At 44.8% G+C, this 18,318-nt stretch overlaps 1 protein-coding gene across 5 annotated transcripts in view; it reads left to right on the forward strand.

The window, feature by feature from the left end:
* The first annotated feature begins 2,662 nt into the window (after positions 1-2,662).
* Positions 2,663-18,318, forward strand: part of SCUBE2 (signal peptide, CUB domain and EGF like domain containing 2) — a 67,576-nt gene continuing 51,920 nt past the window's right edge. Inside the window, exons 1-4 of one of the 5 annotated variants that reach the window (XM_027073186.2) lie at positions 2,663-3,511; positions 4,873-4,995; positions 11,884-12,009; positions 16,420-16,554. In XM_027073186.2, the coding sequence (XP_026928987.1) occupies positions 3,391-3,511; positions 4,873-4,995; positions 11,884-12,009; positions 16,420-16,554 (505 nt within the window). In that variant the 5' untranslated portion in view covers positions 2,663-3,390. The other 4 variants (XM_027073189.2, XM_027073188.2, XM_027073185.2 and 1 more) reach the window with 4 other exon arrangements.

Consider the following 18,318-nt stretch of genomic DNA (forward strand, 5'->3'; position numbering starts at 1 on the left):
TGTGACTATAGCTATTATGAACATTCTTGTACATGTCTTTTGGTGAACATGTGTACTCATTTCTCTTGGGTATATACCTAGAAGTGTGTAGGTTTTTGTCTTAGTAGCTACCACCCAACAGTTCTCCAGAGTGGTTGCATCAAGGGAGTTTTGACTTTAGCCTGAGGAAGACTGGAAACAGTGGGATGAAATTTCCATTTTACTCTGGCATCCCCTATGGAAGATGGGTGAGACTGTAGACAGACTAGTAAGGAATCACAGACTAGGAGTAATAGACCAGGTGAGGGATGATGAGGCCCTGAGTTCTGGAGGCTTGCATGGAGGGAGAGGATGGTTCTGAGAGATGATAAGAAGATAGACTTGACACAGTTGTTTGCATGTAGTAGGGAGGGAATGGAGTCTAGGATGGCCGCCAGGTCTCTGACTTGGTGTTGGCAGAATGGTGACACCCTTCTCTGAGAGAGGGAGCACTTAGAAAGGAGCAGGTTTGAGGCAGAAGATGAGCTCTTTTTTGAACATCTTGAATCTGAGAGACCTATGTGAGATCAAGGTGGAGGTATCCAGTAAGCAATTGGATACATGGAACTGAAGTTATGGGAAGAGATCCAAGCTGGAGATTTCTGTTATGGAAACAAGGGAATGGGTGAACTTTCAGGAAGGGGGTGTAGAAAGAGGATCCCAGAAAGATGATTGAGAAGGCATTTCCTGAGAGGTAGGAGAAAAATCAGGAGCTTGGCCTGCTGTGATGAAAATCCAGGGAAAAGGAGTTTCCAAAAAGAGTTTCCAAAAGCTGCTGAGAAATAAAAAAAGATGGGCATTGAAAGGGGTCCAGTGAATACAGAGTTTAACCTAGCCATACATGGTGCAGAGGCACCCAGGGTCTTCTGTCTCCACAGTCTTTCTGTGCTAGAAGCCTACAGGGGTGAGATGGGCTGATTGGGGCTATCTTCCCTCTCAGGTCTTGTTCACTGGCCTCTCAGCCTGAGGCAAGGGAGGAGGAGAGGAGGAGGGAGATACAGCCTCAGTCTAGGGACAGTGGCTGTGGCCTCTCAGAGAAGTTTGTGGAGACCTCAGCTGGACAATAGAGGGCAGATGGCAGATGGCAGGGCTCACCAAGTCCTTTCTGACATTGGAACACTGAAAACATTGACATTTGAACACAAATTTCCCCTGGAGCCTTTCCCCTATGGAAATTTCCAGTTGTAAACCATAGTGACTTTAATCTGAAGTGTCAGAAAGGTTGCCCAGGAGTCTGGGAGCCAACCAGCTGAAAGCACATTTGTGTGGAAGTCGGGGCAAACAAAATAGGATTCAGAACATTTTTTGAGATTTGCGCCAGTGGTGAACTTTTCCAGGAAACATGACAAAACTGACCCTCTTAAGCAAAACACTGGGTCTTATCATAATTAATTTGTATTCTTCCTGAAACATAAACTTGGGGAAATGGTGAAGGGAAAGAACAGCACATGTCTTATTTCTTTACCAGGCACAAGGGGCTGGAGGAAGCTCCCATAGAGTTTAATGGGCAGCTTTATGTATTTCTATGCTTTGACTGGAGCTAAAGAGGTCTGTGCCACACAATGGGCAGTTTCTAGTTGGATTTTAAAAGAAAATAACTTTGATCATTTCAAAAGCAATGAAGCCTGATGCAGCGAAGAGAAAAGAAAGCGGTAATTTATGGCTACCATTAAGGACACAAAGACAAAGGCGGAGGGAACATTTCACTAAGTGAAGATTTACAAATGTGTAAAAACCATCCTTATGACTAAAAATAGCGGAGTGTCTCTCGGTACCAAACAAAAGGGGATAGGAGGGAGGGGCAAAGACAGAAAGAGGGATGCAACCTGCCTGCCTTCACTGGGGATGAAAAGGTCAAAAGAAAAACAACCACAGAAAAGTTATTTTCTCAGATTCTCCATCAGGCAGCAGCACTAACAATGAAGGCCCAAAGAGGCAGTCTTCACCTAGGCCCATGGGCATGGGAAGGACAGGGGCCGCAGTCGGGGTGTAGTGCTACAGAGTGGAGAGCTCTGGGAAGGGCATGGACCCCAGGAAGACATGTTTTTGTGCATGAGTTAGGTGGGTATTTTTTGTGATGTTTATTTTTTTTCTGATTACCAAAGGTGTGTTTGTGTGTGTGAATAGATAGATCTACATATACACTATTCATATATATTCATTATTGAATTTTCTCCTGTAAATATATACACACATACACATACGTATGTATGTATGTATGTATGTATGTATGTATGTATGTATGTATATTTACAGGAGAAAATTGGATAAAGAGGAGCTCTGATTAAAACCACTCAGTATTTTCTTGCATCTCGAAATTGTAGCGGCATTTGTTCCTGGAGTGATGCTGAGTGTAGTGGGCTCTGTCATCCGTGGCAAGGGGGGTATGGGAAGTCCCTGTATACATGGGTTCCCTTGTAAGGACTGTCTTGCTTGGAGGGCCAGCTCACATTTGCCACCTGCATCTGCAGCTGGCCCAATCTGACATTATGAGTTCAGGTGGTCATAGATACCATCTGTGCCTCAGGCAAAATTGGTGGTTTCTTGTCCTTGGTGCTCACCTTTGACCTCTAGCCCCTTTCCCTTCACGTTTTGGCTGCCCTGTACATACACATTGAACTAGTGTTCAGTGAGATGAGCATCTTCTGCTGTGATTCCTGGCCCATTAGTGCACCAGAGAGGCACAGTCTAAGCAAGTGCCTCAGTGGGACAGGTGGGACACTGCCTGGGGCTGGGGATCACAGAAGGCTTGGGCTGGACAGAATGGAGAAGGGTGCAGAGTGTGTGTGAAGGTGAGCAGGGAAGCTGGGGTTGTCTCCCCTGAATCTCCTGAGGGTTCAACCACATTACTCACCCCAAGTGGAGAGGTGGGAAAGCCCTACAGGTGGCCTTGGAGTTCAGGGAGTATAGGATTCTGAGCTACACAGGACACTTTCTGGGAGCCTCGAGTCTGAATATTTCAGGCCAGAGTGCTATTTGTCCTCACAAAGAGGGACTGGGTCAAGTTGTAGGGCACTGCAAACAGGCAGAGCACGGGGCTCTGAGGGCTGGAACGGAGCAGCGGGGGTGCAGGAGCAGCGGGTTTGGCGACGGGGCCTGCACTGGGGACGCTGACAGCCGCCCTCCGGCCACCACGGCCGCGCCCCCTCCACCCCGAGCCCGGAGGGGGAAGGGAGGGGGACGGGAGGGGAGGCACTGCCCCCCGCGCCGCCCGCCCCGGCCCGGGGAGGACCGTGTGAAAATGAGGCCGGGGCTCGGGGGCCGGGCGGGGCCGGGCCGGGGGTGTCAGAGCGCGGCGGGCAGGGCGCCCGCACACACCTCCCGGAGCCGCCGCCACGCTCGCCGCCTCTGCCCGCAGCCGCCGCGCCATCCATGGGGGTCTTGGGCCGCGGCTGCCCCGGGACGGCCGGGGCGCTGCTGCCGCTGCTGCTGCCGCTGCTGCTGACCGCGGCCATCCCGCCAGGCCGGAGCCGCGCCCCAGGGCCGCCTGAGGGTGAGTGTCCGCACCTCCGGAGCCTCGGGGACGCACCTGGCAGGGGCATGCGGAGCCGGCGGCGGGAAGGGGTCCCGGGTCCCCTGGTGGGGTCGCGCCGCGCTGGCCCGCCCCGGGCTCGGCTGCGGAAGCTTCGCGTGGCCCCCGCTCCCCTGGGGCCTCACCCGCGGGCCAGGCCACGGAACCACCACCGCTTGGGCTAGAGGCCCAGGGCCTGAGTGCTGCGGCCCGGCCTCGGACACGGGGGTAATGACAGTTCCCAGCCCGGTCCCGCCGCCCGGGGTCCCTGGAGAGCGCCTGCTAGTCAGACTCTCACCCGCTGAGAAAGACGGAGGGCACCGGAGTCACCGGGGTCCGGCTCCTCATTGTGTAGATGGGGAAACTGAGGGCCCCGGGCGGGGTACGTCCGTGAGGTCTCGGCAGCTTTGCTCCTTCTTTTCTTCTGGGGCCGGGAAGTTCGGCCGGCTTCAGGGTTGGCTCCGGAGAGTTTTCTGCCGGTTGAGGATCCATCCGGGAATACCCCGTAAGCCGCAACAAACCTGGGTTTTTTGTTTTGTTTTGTTTCGTTTTGTTTTGTTTTCTGCTGCCAGAGAAAAGTACTCTGGACGTTCTGTATTAACAGGACTCGTAATATTTTCAAAACTTTTGTTTTTAATTAACATCCTGGAGTGGTGTCAACCCAGGAAATACTTCCACCAAGGCCGGTTTCCAGGTTGACAGGGTGAGCAGCTGGTTGATGGGGTGTGGGAACCATTCCCACTTTGCACCTCCATCTGAGGGCTGGGGATGGTGTGGTCAGAGCCCAGGGCAAGCTACTCCCCCATCCCCCAAACCCTGAGAAAGCTGACATTGCCTGGTTTTCACAGTGTTTTGTTTTGTTTTGTTGCCAACCTGGTCTTTCCTTCAACAGGCATTTGTTATTGCCTACTCATGTGCCAGGCACTGTGCTTGGCATCAGGGACACCCACTCAGTCTGTAATCAAGACACCATTTAGAGGGGAGGTCAGGCAGGAAAACAGAGAGTGACAATTCTGTGTGATATGTGCTATGAAAGGAGATAAATATGGGAGCAGGTCGTGGAGGACACCCACCTACACTGGGGGATCATGGTAGGCTTCTTGGAGAAGGTGAGTGAAAAGAGTGTGTGGGTGTGTGGGGGGGTGTATTCTAGTCAAAGGGAACAGGCTGTGCCTGGGAAAGGAGCCTGGAAGTGGTATGGTTCATCCCGGGGTTCCCAAAGAGTTTAGCTGATGAGGAGTGAAGGGGGGGGTTCTGGTGGGAGGTGAAGCTACCAGAGGACCAAGGCCAGATCACAGAGGGCTTGGGGCACCATACCAAGTGCTTGCTATGCTCTTTTGCAGATGTGGACGAGTGTGCCCAAGGGCTAGATGACTGCCACACCAATGCCCTCTGTCAGAATACACTCACCTCCTACAAGTGCTCCTGCAAGCCTGGCTACCAAGGGGACGGCAGGCAGTGTGAGGGTAAGTGACTGGGGTACCTGTGGTGAGTGGGCCAGCAGGTGAAGCTCCCTACCTCCTCAGCACTTGTAGTGACCACTCATGTTGGTAAAAGTGCTGCTCCTCTGCCCCCCCAGGTCATACCACCCACCCCCAAATCCATTTCAGACCCTTAAAGAACTAGGAACATCAGGTCTTTCCTAGAGCTGATCATACAGTTTTTTGTGGTTCCGAAATGTCCTTTTGTCTGGCTTGTGAAAAAGAAAAGAAGTGCTTTAGTATTTTTGGTGCCTATCAGTTTGGGAGCAGAAAGCCCCAATCAGGAGAGCCGTGCCTGCCAGGGAAGGGCTGATCCTGCGCCTCCCTGGGGCAGTTTACACCCTCGCCCAGGAGTCTGAGTGCAGGAGTCTTGCCCTCCACTGCTGGCTCTGGAGGCTCCATCTTGTTCTTGGCTTCAGGCTGGCGTTGTGACCTCCCAAACTTTAGAGGTACACCAAGCGCCAGCCTTATTTGAAGCTGCATGTTCACCCTGGAAAGATGTAGGCAGAGGGATACCTTGAGCCCTTGGAGTTCCAGATCTTTGAGCTAAAGTCTGATCTCTGTCATCCTGTGTTCTGGGCCAGTGTCATGAATTCTGAAATTCAGAACTAGCCAGAGACTGGGTACTGAAAGGAGGAGGCTATTCCTGGGGATGGAAATCATGGCATGTTGGAACTGGCAGGGCTCTTCAGGGGAGCTCTGACATTCCTATCCCTCAGATGTGAGACCCTGAGGCCCCTGGGGAATTGAGAGGGGGGCTTGTGGCCATAATAACACAGTTAAAAGAAAAGTGAAAGAAAGTCAGATGTCTACCCTATCTCTGTCCCTGGACCCATATCTCTTGTATTCACTCAGCCTCCTGATGTCCTTCTTTGGTGAGAAATCCTGATATTTATACTTTGTGCATGAGGAGCAAAACTTGCCTCTCCTATCAGAGGAGACATGCTCCTGGTCAGGTTCGTAGCAAATGGGGTTGGTAGTCTATCCTTAAAGACTTTGTGTTTCTTCAAGTTCGTGTTTTCCCAGAGATAGGCAGCCATCTCTCACCGAAAGACTACCTCTCCCTGAGACATCTCTCTGCAGGTTCCTCCATACCACACTCTCACTGTATTAAATATTCTATTTACAGTACTGGAATTCACACATGTTGGTACCCTGCTTGGGGGAAAAATGTTCACTCTTTCACTGGTTTTCCAGTCACTGTATACTCTCTGGGGGTGGAGATGGGCAGAAACTGTGCTATAGTTTCTTTGAGTTAGAATACATATTTAGTAAATGATGTTGAATGACAAGTGGCAGGAATTTCCTTATTCTTAGCTGTTGGGCTTGACGTATGACACATGGAATTGAATTGCTGACAGTTTATAGCTGAAAAGCCTACTATTTAGCTTAAAATAACTAAAATGATTGACTGGAATTGTTGCTTTTATATATTTAAATTGGCTCTAAAATGATAATATGTATTATTGGTATAAAAGTCAAACAATACAGAAAATGTATGAAATAGTATCTTTTATTTATTTATTTTTAAGTTTACTTATTTATTTTGAAAGAGAGAGTGAGAGAGCATGCCATGAGTGGGGGAGGGAAAGAGAGAGAGAGGGAGAAAGAATCCCAAGCAAGCTCCCTGCTGTCAGCACTGCATCCTACCAGGGACTGATTGAAGGGCTTGATCTCAGGACTGTCTCAGGGCTCAATCTCACAAACCATGAGATCGCGACCTGAGCAGAAATCAAGAGTCTGATGCTTAACCAACTGAGCAACCCACGAGCCCCTAGAGGGGTTTGATCTTTTAAATGCTTGTAATACTTTTGAATACATATGAAGTTATGTTTTTTCATTATAAGAATTGATATGGTAGGAATTGACACAATAAGTGAATGTCCTGTGTTTCCTCACAATAAAATTAAGGTTATGCATTTGTAGTAATACACAAAGTAAAAGTAAAAAGTAAAAGAAGCTTTTGTCAAGGCTACTATGGAAGTGCTATTATACACTTTTTAGTGCATTACATGGGGAGGAGACACATGATGTTAATATGTCCCACTACTGGTGATATTAACCTTGATCACCTGGTTAAGATGGTGCATCCTGAGGGGAAAAAAGTTACAAACAGAGATGGAGGCAAACCATAAGAGACTCTTAAATACAGAGAACAAACTGAGGGTTGATGGGTGGGGAGGGCAGGGAAAATGGGTGATAGGCATTGAGGAGAGCACTTGTTGGGATGAGCACTGGGTGCCATATGTAAGTGATGAATCATGGGAATCTGCTCCTGAAGCCAAGAGCACACTGTATACACTGTGTATTAGCTAACTTGGCAATAAATTATTAAAAAAAAAAAAAGATGGTGCATCCTGGGTTTCTCTGTTGCAAAATTACTATTTTTTCTTTTTGCAATAACACATATCTTAGGGTAGATACATTCAGCCTGTGCTAATACTCTGTTACTTCTCGAGTATTTTTTTTAATCTTTTTAAAAAAATGTTTGTTTATTTTTGAGAGAGAGAGAGACAGAGCACAATCAGGGGAGGGGCAGAGTGAGAGGGAGACACAGAATCCGAAGTAGGCTCCAGGCTCTGAGCTGTCAGAGCAGAACCAGATGCAGGGCCCCAACCTACAAACCATGAGATCATGATCTGAGCTGAGCTTAGCCAACTGAGTCACCCAGGAGCCCCTCTTCTCAAGTCTTTGCCCACTGATTTTGGCATCCAACTGTGGATCTTGTCTGCAACAATTATTACTATGATGTAATAATTGGTAATTTTGTATTTCCCTCATTCCATATACATCTATTAACTGAGATTCTTCTGTAAGGAAGACTTGTTGCTTCTCCCCCACTTATTTATGCATTGATTTATGTATTTATGCCAGTATGGACTGGTAGATATTTAATTATATGTATAGTTATTTGTTTTGGGCTCAAATTGTTTCAGCTTTAGCCATTGGGAACTCCTTCACATTGTTTCCTGTGTCCTTTTGACATGCCCCCATCCTTTTTGGGGGCAATTCTTTGTTTTCTGGTACCATAAGATACCACAGACTCATCTTGTATTTTCCCTTCCCAGCCCTGGAACCAACCACTTCTTTAAGGAGCCCTGGTTTCTTTTATTGGAAAATGGTATATAGAAACCAAGATCTGAATGTTTGGTGTTCTTACTGTTACTGGGATGTCACTGCTCCTAGGCTATCTCACTGCACAAAACTAGGAAACATATGTATGTATTCTAACCCACATATACACATTTATCTATATTTATTGCTTATATTTATCCATTTGTATATATATTAAAAACAATGACTTACACTGATGATGCTTTGGATTCCAAAACAATGCCACAAGATTAATTGAATCTCCCTCTTTGGTTATTCATAACTTCTTTTTCCAACAGTGAGAAAGGTGGCTCTCATTATCTGCAAGATAGTTACTTGTTTGTTGAATCCAAGTGTACACATAAATAATTTACAACACTATTATAGCCTTGCAAGTAAAACAGATTTACGAGAGTACAGTATCTGTTTGTAGCTATCTTTATTTTTAGCCTTACAACATTCAGTTAATATATTGGTTTTCAGAGTCACTTGGTGTTAGTACTTTTTTTTTCTACGTTTCCTTCAGTGTGGTTGTTATTCATTTGTAATACAGTTGAGTTCATTTGTTTCTGTTTGTATCCTATTTTTTATGTGTTCTTCCCCTACCTCTGTATACTAGATTATATATGTATGTACATAAGAAGATGTGTATTTACTTATGTATATATATATGTATTCATCTATGTATCACTATGGTGCTGAGAGTCAAAACTATATAAAAAGGCATACTCAGGGGCGCATGGGTGGCTCAGTCGGTTAAGCGTTTGACTCTTGGTCTTGGTTCAGGTCATGATCTCACAGTTTGTGTCATTAAGCCCCACACTGGGCTCTGTGCTGACAGTGTGTAGTCTGCTTGAGATTCTCTCTCTCTCTCTCTCTCTCTATTTAAAGTTTAAATAAACTTTAAACATAAAATAGAATAAAATTAAATTAAATTAAATTAAAAGGCATACTCAGAGAAGTATTACTCCTTCTCCCTATTCTTGTTCCTCTGTTCCTCATTCCTCCTCTCTCTCTCTTTTTTAATATTTATTTATTTATTTATTTATTTATTTATTTATTTATTTAGAAAGACAGAGAAAGAGACCATGCATGTGAGCAGGAGAGGGGCAGAGAGAGAGCAGGGGAGGGACTGTTGGGCAGAGCCAGACGTGGGGCTCAATCTCACAAACTGTGAGATTGTGACTGGAACCAAAATCAAGAGTCCAATGCTTAAACCGACTGAGCCACCCAGGTGCCCCTCTTCCTTCTTTTCATCCTTTTCCCACATACCATGGATTGATTACCAATCTTTTTTAGTTTCTGATTTATTCTCCTGCCTCCTAGATTTCTTTTGCAGCAAATGTGTAATTTTCCTTTTAACTACTTTAGTGAATTCTAATTTGTATACCATAAAAGACACCAATTCTAAATAAGTATAAAAATCAATGATTTTGAGTAAATTAGCTGAGTTGTGCAGCCATCACATAATCCACTTTTCAAACATTTCCCTTGTCTCAGTAAGATCCCTTATGCCCAGGTACAGTTAATCCTTATTCCCAGCCCCAGCTCCAGGCAGCCTCTAGTCTACTTTCTGTCTCTATAGATTGGCCTTTCTGGATATTTCATATAAATAGAATCATACAATATGTGGTCTTTTGTTTTTGGCTTTTTAAAAAAAATTTTTTTTAAATGCTATTTTTTAATTTATTTTTGAGAGAGAGAGAGACAGAGCGTGAGTAGGGGAGGGGCAGAGAGAGACGGAAACACGGAATCTGAAGCAGGCTCCAGGCTCCAAGCTGTCAGCACAGCCCAACGTGGGGCTCGAACTCGTGAACCACAAGATCACGACCTGAGCTGAAGTTGGCTGCTTAACCGACTGAGCTACCTAGACGCGCCTCACCCAGCATGTTTTTGAGGTTCATCCATGTTGTAGCCTGTACTGGCATTTTATTTTATTTTTCAATTGTTAACTAGCATTCTGTTGTATGGACATACTATATTTTGTTTATCCATTCACTAGTTGATGGACATTTGGCTTGTTTCTACTTTTGGGCTATTATAAGTAATGTTGCTATGAACATTTACCTGCAAAGTCTTTGTTATGGACATAATTTTTCATTTCTCTTGAATATATACCTAGGAGTGAACTTTCTAGATCACACATGGTAAATTTGTGTTTAACCTTTTAAGAAACTGCTATACTGTGTCCAAAGTGGTGCCATCTTACATTGGCATCAGCAGTATATAACGGTTCCCATTTCTCCACATCATATTGTTTGTCTTTTTAAAAAATAACTATTTATTTATTTTTGAAAGAGAGAGAGAGAGAGAGTGCAAGTGGAGGCAGGCCAGAGAAGGATCTGAAGTGGGCTTGGCACTGACAGCACAGGGCCTGATCCATGCAGGGCTCAAACTCATGAACTGTGAGATCCTGACCTGAGCCGAAGTCAGACGCTTGTTTAACTGACTGAGCCACCCAGCCTCCCCTATTGTCTGCCTTTTTTTTTTTTATCATAACTGTTCCTGTGAGTGTGAAATGGTATCTCACTGCAGTTTTAATTTGAATTCCCCTAATAATTAATGATGTCGGCCGTCTTTTCATATGTTTTTTACCCATTTGTATATCATCTTTGGGTGACATGTCTATTCAAATCTTTGCCCATTCGAAAATTGGATTGTTTGTCTTCTTTGTTGTAAGAGTCCTTTGTAAGTCCTTTATAACGTATGTGATTTGCAAATATTTTCCACCAATCTGTGGCTTGTCTTTACTTTCATAAGTATAAAAGTTGTAAATTTTGATAAAATCCAACTTACTAATTTTAAAATTTATGAATTGTGTGTTTGGTGTTGTATCTAAGAAATCTTTACCTAATCCAAGGTCTCAAGATTTTCTCATAAAAGTTTTATGTTTTCTCTTTAAAGTTTTATAGTTTAAGCTCTTATATTTGGGTGTCTGATCCATTTTGAGTTGATTTTTGTGGAGATATGAAGTAAGGGTCCAAATTCATCTTTTGCTGATGGATATTAATTGTCTAAGCACCATTTGTTGAAAAGACTATCATTTCTCCCAACAAATTGGACAAGACGATCATTTGTCCCAACAAATTAGACAAGAGTGCTAAAGCACTCTTATCTAAAATCAAGTGACCATAAATATAATGGTTTATTTCTGGACTCTATTCTGTTCCATTGATCTGTTTTTCTTTATGCCTGTATCACACTGTCTTGATAACTATAGATTTTTGGTAAGTGAAAGTCCTCCAAATCTGTTCTCCTTCTTCAAAATTGTTTTGGTTCTTCTGAGTCTTTTGCGTTTCTATATAAATTATAAGCTTGTCAAGTTGTGTCAAAAAACATGCTGGAATTTCATGTGTGTGTTTTTTCATATTCCCTTATTTTTTTTCCCTGATAATAAACAATGGGTACTCTCACATTTTGATTTTTTAACCTAGTAGTATATCCTAGAAATCACCCTAAATCAGTTCATAGAAATCTTTCACATTCTTTATTTTTTTAATTAATTAATTTTTAACAGCTGCACAGTATTGGATCGAATAAATGTACTGTAGTTCTTCAACTACTCTCTCCTATGTATGGGCATTTCGGTTGTTTCTAGTATTTTGTGATTACAAACAGTACTGCAGTGAATTACCTTGTGCATATTTATTTTCCTGTTGTTGGAGATGTATCTTGAGGATAGAGTCCTAGAAGTGGGATGGCTGGTTGGAAGGTAAATACATTATATCTCCATACTAAAGAGATGCCACCTGTCTGGCTTACTTCTGTTTTATTCCTCAGACATTGATGAATGTGAAAATGAATTCAACGGAGGCTGTGTCCATGACTGTTTGAATATTCCAGGCAATTATCGCTGTACTTGTTTTGATGGCTTCATGTTGGCTCATGATGGTCATAATTGTCTTGGTAAGGAAAACAGTTGGAAATCGCAATTCTACTGTACCTACCCTCTGGCACCCCACCCTTTTCTTTCCTTTGGTGAAAACATACTCATTAAAACAAAAAGGGGAGCAGAGACTTGTGTTTTCTGGCCCCCTCAAAATCATAGTCCCTGAGAGAAAACCAGGTAAAGTGCTTTGGTTTATATGTGATCATTCATAATGTAAATTCTCCATTAGTCTAAGGAGATGGACAACATCATTGTTACTACGTATTGACTTTCTAGCATTGACTTGTCACCTTTAAGATCTTTGATTTAATGCTATAAGTATCTCTATTCTAGAATTAGGTAAAACTACTTATTCTGAAAATTCCAAATATGTGATTGGATTTCAGCCAGGTAACCCCACCTCCTTTTTTCTTGAAAGGCAAAGGGGTTCAAACAGAAACCTTCCATTAACATCATCCTATTATCCCACAAAACAGAAACATCTATCGGAGTTTTAGTTCCTGAGTTACGGACTGCAAAGAGCATTGTTTACATTGGTTGCTTATGCCAGGAATAAACAGAATTCAGAAATAGCAAGCAACTGGATGGGACTGGGTGTGGAATAGTCTTAGAGGATGCAGCACACTTGGCAGAAAGGTATTCCTGGTCTGTTTGCATTTTAAGGCTGGTGTTATCAGTTGTGCAGGAGGACATCATGGGACACAGATGGCATCAGGGTCCTTTGATGCTGATGACCTTTTATGCGGTTAACCTGCTGATATCTGCTTGGCTGACCAAGGAGTAACTTGAACCAGGTCCTGACACAGAGTGGACAGCTACTGAGATGCTCCCTTATAGTACAGGGGGAATGGCCACTTGATTAAATGCTTTGAGATCAGCATAGATAAGTACAGACAGAACTTGTTTTTTGAGTGGTAGAGAAGGAAAGTCTTTCCGAAGTCTTTTGATTCTGGGAATCAATCCTTGTATGATGTTTATCCCGCTTCACTGTCACCTGGAACCCCATCCTGAAATAGATTCTGTCCCTTCCTATTTGTGCTGTGTGAGAGGTCAGTCTTTGGGTCAGACCACTTGGCCTTCCAAGCCTGTAGCTGTCAGGAAGATTTGATTGAGGGCTGGGGGCTCACTAACCCCTTTGCAGACTGTCTAGGGCAGCCAGGCCTCAAAAAGACACTAGAGAGACCATCATGACAACAATAATCAATTGAGATTAATTAAAAACTGAACAAAATATGAAGTCACTTTCAGTGTGTAATATTTTGGGAAGCATGCAGTATGTTTGGAGGGTTTGGCTTTGTTTTTTTACCATTATCTGGGGTAAATCTCACATGTCCTTTTGGTTTGCCAAAAGTGGCATTTTGGGAATTTATATCTAATGGCAGATCTAGTCATTACAGTTTTGCCTAAACCTCAAGTTGTGCTTGGGGGAATGTGTGAGATTCTTAAGAGCAACAGGCCAAACTATGCAGGGTTTAAGGACCTGGGCCAGTGTTGGGTCAGGTGGTTTTGAGGAAAGGCCAGTTCAGAAATCCTCAGCCCAGGAGTCTTTTCCTTGCCTTGTCTGCTAACACAGATATTTCAGCAGCCTCTCTCCATTCCCCCTCTTTGGGGTCTCTTTGTGAACTTGGTAGCAAGGATCTTCCTGACAGAAAGATCCTGAGTATCCATTGAGTGTATCCAAAGGGGCAAACGATTCTTTAAAGGAAGCATGAGAAATAAAGTGATATAGTTAGAAGAGCAGGACCAGCAGATACAGAGATTTCTCTGCCATTTAGACTTGAAAGGGTTGAAGCATTTTGTGACAAGGAAGCTCAGAGCCAGAATTTTTCAGGAGCAGTACTTTCCTGTGTTCTCTGGGATGACCCCTTGCCTCTCCTCAGCCCCTTACCACATACTAGCTACAATATACCAGAATATACACAGTACAAATACTACTTAAATCTGGCACCAAACCCAGACTGCTCCAAGATCCTGAATGCCATTGAGCTTGAAAAATGAAATGTAGCTCTTCCACATAGCTCACTTGCCTGAATTCAGTTTCCATTTTTTGAGTGTCTGGGGGTGCATTGTAGCTATTCAGTGTGGGGGCCGTGGTTGTCAACTCTGGCTGCACGTTAGAATCACTGGAGAAGTTTAAAACAACACCACTGCCTAAGTCTCATCCAAGACTAGTTATATCAGTGTCTCAGGAGGTGGGGTCCAAGCATCTGGGTGCTAACATGCAGCCAGGGTGGAGAACCACTGTTTTGCAGTCTAGAGAAACTTGCCAGGCTAGTGATACCTCTTTGTGCATGTGAACACACACTTTTGTATTAATTCAGTCAGAGTGTGTCACCTCAATGGCACATTTCTAATTGCTTTGGAGAAAGGAATAGTGGGTTAAATGGAGGGTGGGTGGGTGATGGCTCAGAGGGGAACACACCTTTATTCAAAACCAATCCAGGATTTGGTGTTCAGGGAAACAGATCTCTCCAGCTCACCATGAGTCCTCACCATGGAACACCTTGGCCAGGTGTGTTCCAGAGTAACTCATCCTTTGGAATGTGCTCCCTTCACCCTTTGGCATAGAGAAGGGCAAGTTTGTTAGGCTTAAGGGGATGGCTCGGGTCCCATCAGTTTAGAAAGGCATCTGCCTGGTAGTGTGGGAGGATGCATGACTGTAAGATCAGAAACTTGAAACCAGATAACAGATATTTAAATGTGAATTTTCTTGTTATGGATGTGCCCAGAAGCTAATGATAGGCACATGGGAAATCAGGCTAGAGAAATAAATTGCTTTTATATCAGCCTTCTCCTTGAGTCTTTGTCATGTCTGAGATTTTTCTGGAAGTTTCCTCTTATTTCGCTCTAGTGATGCTGTGCTCTCCTGCTTTTTTGTTCATGCATTGAACAATTAATGTGCACCTGAAGTTACAGGGCTATGCTAAATAAAACAAAGGTCTCTGTCCTCAAGGAGTTCACAGTCTAGTGGAGATGGATAGGTAAAAGATTTTGAGGGGTCCAAGGTACAAATGAAAAAAAAGAAGATTTTGAGAATACACTATGGTAAGTGTATTGGTAGAGCCATGCACAGAGTAATTTATGACACAGTGGAAGGAAAGTCCCCTAACTCCATCCTGGGGGGCACAGAAAGACAGATAGAGGAAGATTCACCCCCTTTCTGTCTTTCTGATGGCTCCTCTTCTGGGGCTTCTGCTGTCTCACCTACCTCCTGCTGCTGGTATTCTCCCGAATTCTACCTCTGGCTATGTGCTCTCTGCAACCCTTCTGTCCCTTCCCACACTCCTGCCTGGGGCTTTCTTATCTACATCCACCACTTTATAAGGCCACCACAAGTAAATGACTTGCAGCGGTGTCTTTACAACACCAGACTCAGGTTTCCCTCTGCTACTGGACCAAGGCCTGAATGTCAGCATCTCACATATATCACCTCCCTACCGTGGTGGGGGCCAACCACAGCCCCATCCCCATTTCCCTACCCAGCTCTGGTCTTCACCATGTTTCTCGGTCACCCTACCCGATGCCCATGTGGCTTTCCACCCTGCAGGCACCTTGCCCACAGTGCTTCTGTTTTTTCCTTCCTAGGCATCCCCTCAGCCAGGCCCCAGGCCCTGTCCCCGACTAGCACCAGCTATTTCAGGTTCACATGTGAAGCCAGGCTTTTGAGTCTTCTCCTTCCTTGTGTCCTACCCTTGGCTATCACCTTATTCTTCCTAACTCCAGGATCTGGCCATGCCACCCTTGCTACAGTGGTTCCAACTGCCTCTTAGATTAAGAGACAGGTATTCAAGGTCCTCCACAGAGTGACCCAATCTATTCCCAGCTTTATCTCCTATAACTTCCCTGCATGTACCCATGCTCCAGCCAAATGAATGACTCACCCTTATCTGAACATGCTCCATGCTCCCCAGCATTTGTGCTATGCTCATACTCTTTCTTTTGTCCAGAATCCCTTCTCCTGATTTAGAACTGAAGACATCCCATCTTCCATCAGCTTTTCCATAAAACCCAACCTGATACCCCACAACCAGGTAGCCTCTTTTTCCCTTGTACCACCTTTTACTGTATCTCACAATTACTTGTACGTTTGTCTCTTTCCCTTTGCTGAAGGCCATGCTCCTAGAGCAAAAGAATTTGATCCTTCTCATCTGTGTTTTACTGTCCCATCTAGCACCATACTTTGGAAAGAGAAGGTGTTCAATAAATATTTACGGAATATATTATCTTGTATTCATGTGGAGGGCCTGCTTAAGTGAGCCCCAGAACTTTGTGGTCTTGGGTCCCTGCTAGTGTCAATTCTGAGAGTTTCTGTGATGCAGGGAAGGAAGAGGGACCTCATCTCTGCTTAGCGGGTGTCCTGAGATGCTGGGAGGGGTGGGCATTTGAAACAGTCACAAAAGCAAAGGCTAATCCTCCTCTCCCTCCAGATGTGGATGAGTGCCTGGAGAACAATGGCGGCTGCCAGCACACCTGTGTCAACGTCATGGGGAGCTACGAGTGCCGCTGCAAGGAGGGATTTTTCCTGAGTGACAATCAGCATACATGCATTCACCGCTCCGAAGGTGCCTCTGCTCTGCTGTGGGCCTGGGCAGGGGGGGAGGGTGCAGGGGGCAAGGAAGCCCCTCACCCTGAGTGAGTTTAGAGGGGAAGTACGGAGTATAGACATTCTGGAGGCTTGTGGATGAATCTAGACCCTGCTACTGGGTGAACCCTGGGCAAGCTATTTTAGCTTCCACTTCCTCACCTGGCAAAATAAGTGGGTTGGGCTGGGTGAGCTCTGAGAGCTCTTTAAACTCTCACATTCCTGATTCTAATCTTTAAATAGAGAACATTTCAAACATGACTAGGTGTCTCAGGAAGAATGTAATGGACAATCTGCCAAGTTTTTCAAAACGGTGCTGCAAACCACAGCCCCAAGCGCGAGCCTGCTCTGAGCTCTGGGTGGGCAGGGAGGGGCTGGAGCCTTTTTATAAGGACTTGCAGACCCAGATCTGGCCTTCCCTGGGTTTCCCATTTTTGAACCCTGAGCCTCTGGCATTCTAGGACCCCCTCCCTAGAAGTGGGCTTTCTATGCTGTGGTTTTCCTGTGTGGCTGCTTATGATTCCTCCATAAATTTGTAGACAACTCTTCTGATGGCCTCCCTTTTGTTCTCTTTGCTTTGGGCCTATACTTTTTTTTAATTCCTCTATTAGTTCAGTGGATTCTTAGGAGGGAGAGGCATTAGGAACACGTGGCCAGTCAGCCACTTTTAACTGAATGACATGTTTTTAATTCTCTGCACTTTCTTAAGCCAAAGAACCACATTTTGGTGGCTGTATTTCTCCTGGGGTTGCCTGAGTCTGTTTTTGAGGGAAATGCTCTAAACATTAGACTATTAACTCCTTTTGGCATGTGGTGCTGCTTGTTCATTCTCATAACTTAAGAATGAGGTGATTTCAAGTTCTTCTACTATTTCATCACACATTTGTAGATTTATTGTTAAATCATGGTTCTTGTGACTTTCCAAGGGTGTCTTTTTGGAGGATGATTTCTGCCTCATTTTCCAAGAATGATGGCTCCTTCCTTGTACCTGACTTAGGAAGCCTGTTTGGGTAGTAAGAAGAATGGTCATGGGCCAGTGGGTTTGAGGAGTCTTATCATCTTGAGCCTGCTAGTTCTCAAGGTTTGGGTGGGATGGACAAATACTGGTTCTAATCCGGCAGATCTCTTATCTCATGCAGGCATGGCACTTGATAGAGGAACAGTTGGGTTTAAAGCTCCTGGTAGGTGCTCTGGATTTTTCTGTGAGCCCCGCATCTGGGAATAGGCAGGATTAAGACTCCAGCAGTTAAAAGCGATCTGGATCTCTGGGCACCTCCTCTTTGGTTGCTCAAAGCTGCTTCCTGGGAAGTCACTCGGCTTTCCCTACAGGTGGTGGGGAATGGGGTGGGGACCTGTAGGTCATGCCATTGCTTGAACACAGTATGGATCCTACCCAGTCACAAAGCAGTTCGCAGTGATTAAGATTATCTCTTACTCTTGCACTTCCAAAGCAGTAGCTCAGCCCCTTTCTCCCCTCTGGCGAGACCTCCAGACTGATTACAGACACAGGCTCTTCATAGCAGAAGTAAATACAAAAGCAGTTCCTTTTTGCAATCTGTGTTTTCTAAATTTTCTACAATTCAGACATTCTTGGATTCCCTGAAGAGTATTTAAAATGAACTTATTTGTCTGGAGCTAAAGCCAAAATCCAAGAATTTGAGTTGTGGTCTAAGTGTGCTCTCTGTGATTTTCTGTGGTGTTTCAACCTGATTGCTTGGTGAATTCAGGGCAGTGTAAGCCAACA

This window comes from Acinonyx jubatus, chromosome D1 (genome assembly GCF_027475565.1).
Source record: "Acinonyx jubatus isolate Ajub_Pintada_27869175 chromosome D1, VMU_Ajub_asm_v1.0, whole genome shotgun sequence".
NCBI classification, from domain to species: domain Eukaryota; kingdom Metazoa; phylum Chordata; class Mammalia; order Carnivora; family Felidae; genus Acinonyx; species Acinonyx jubatus.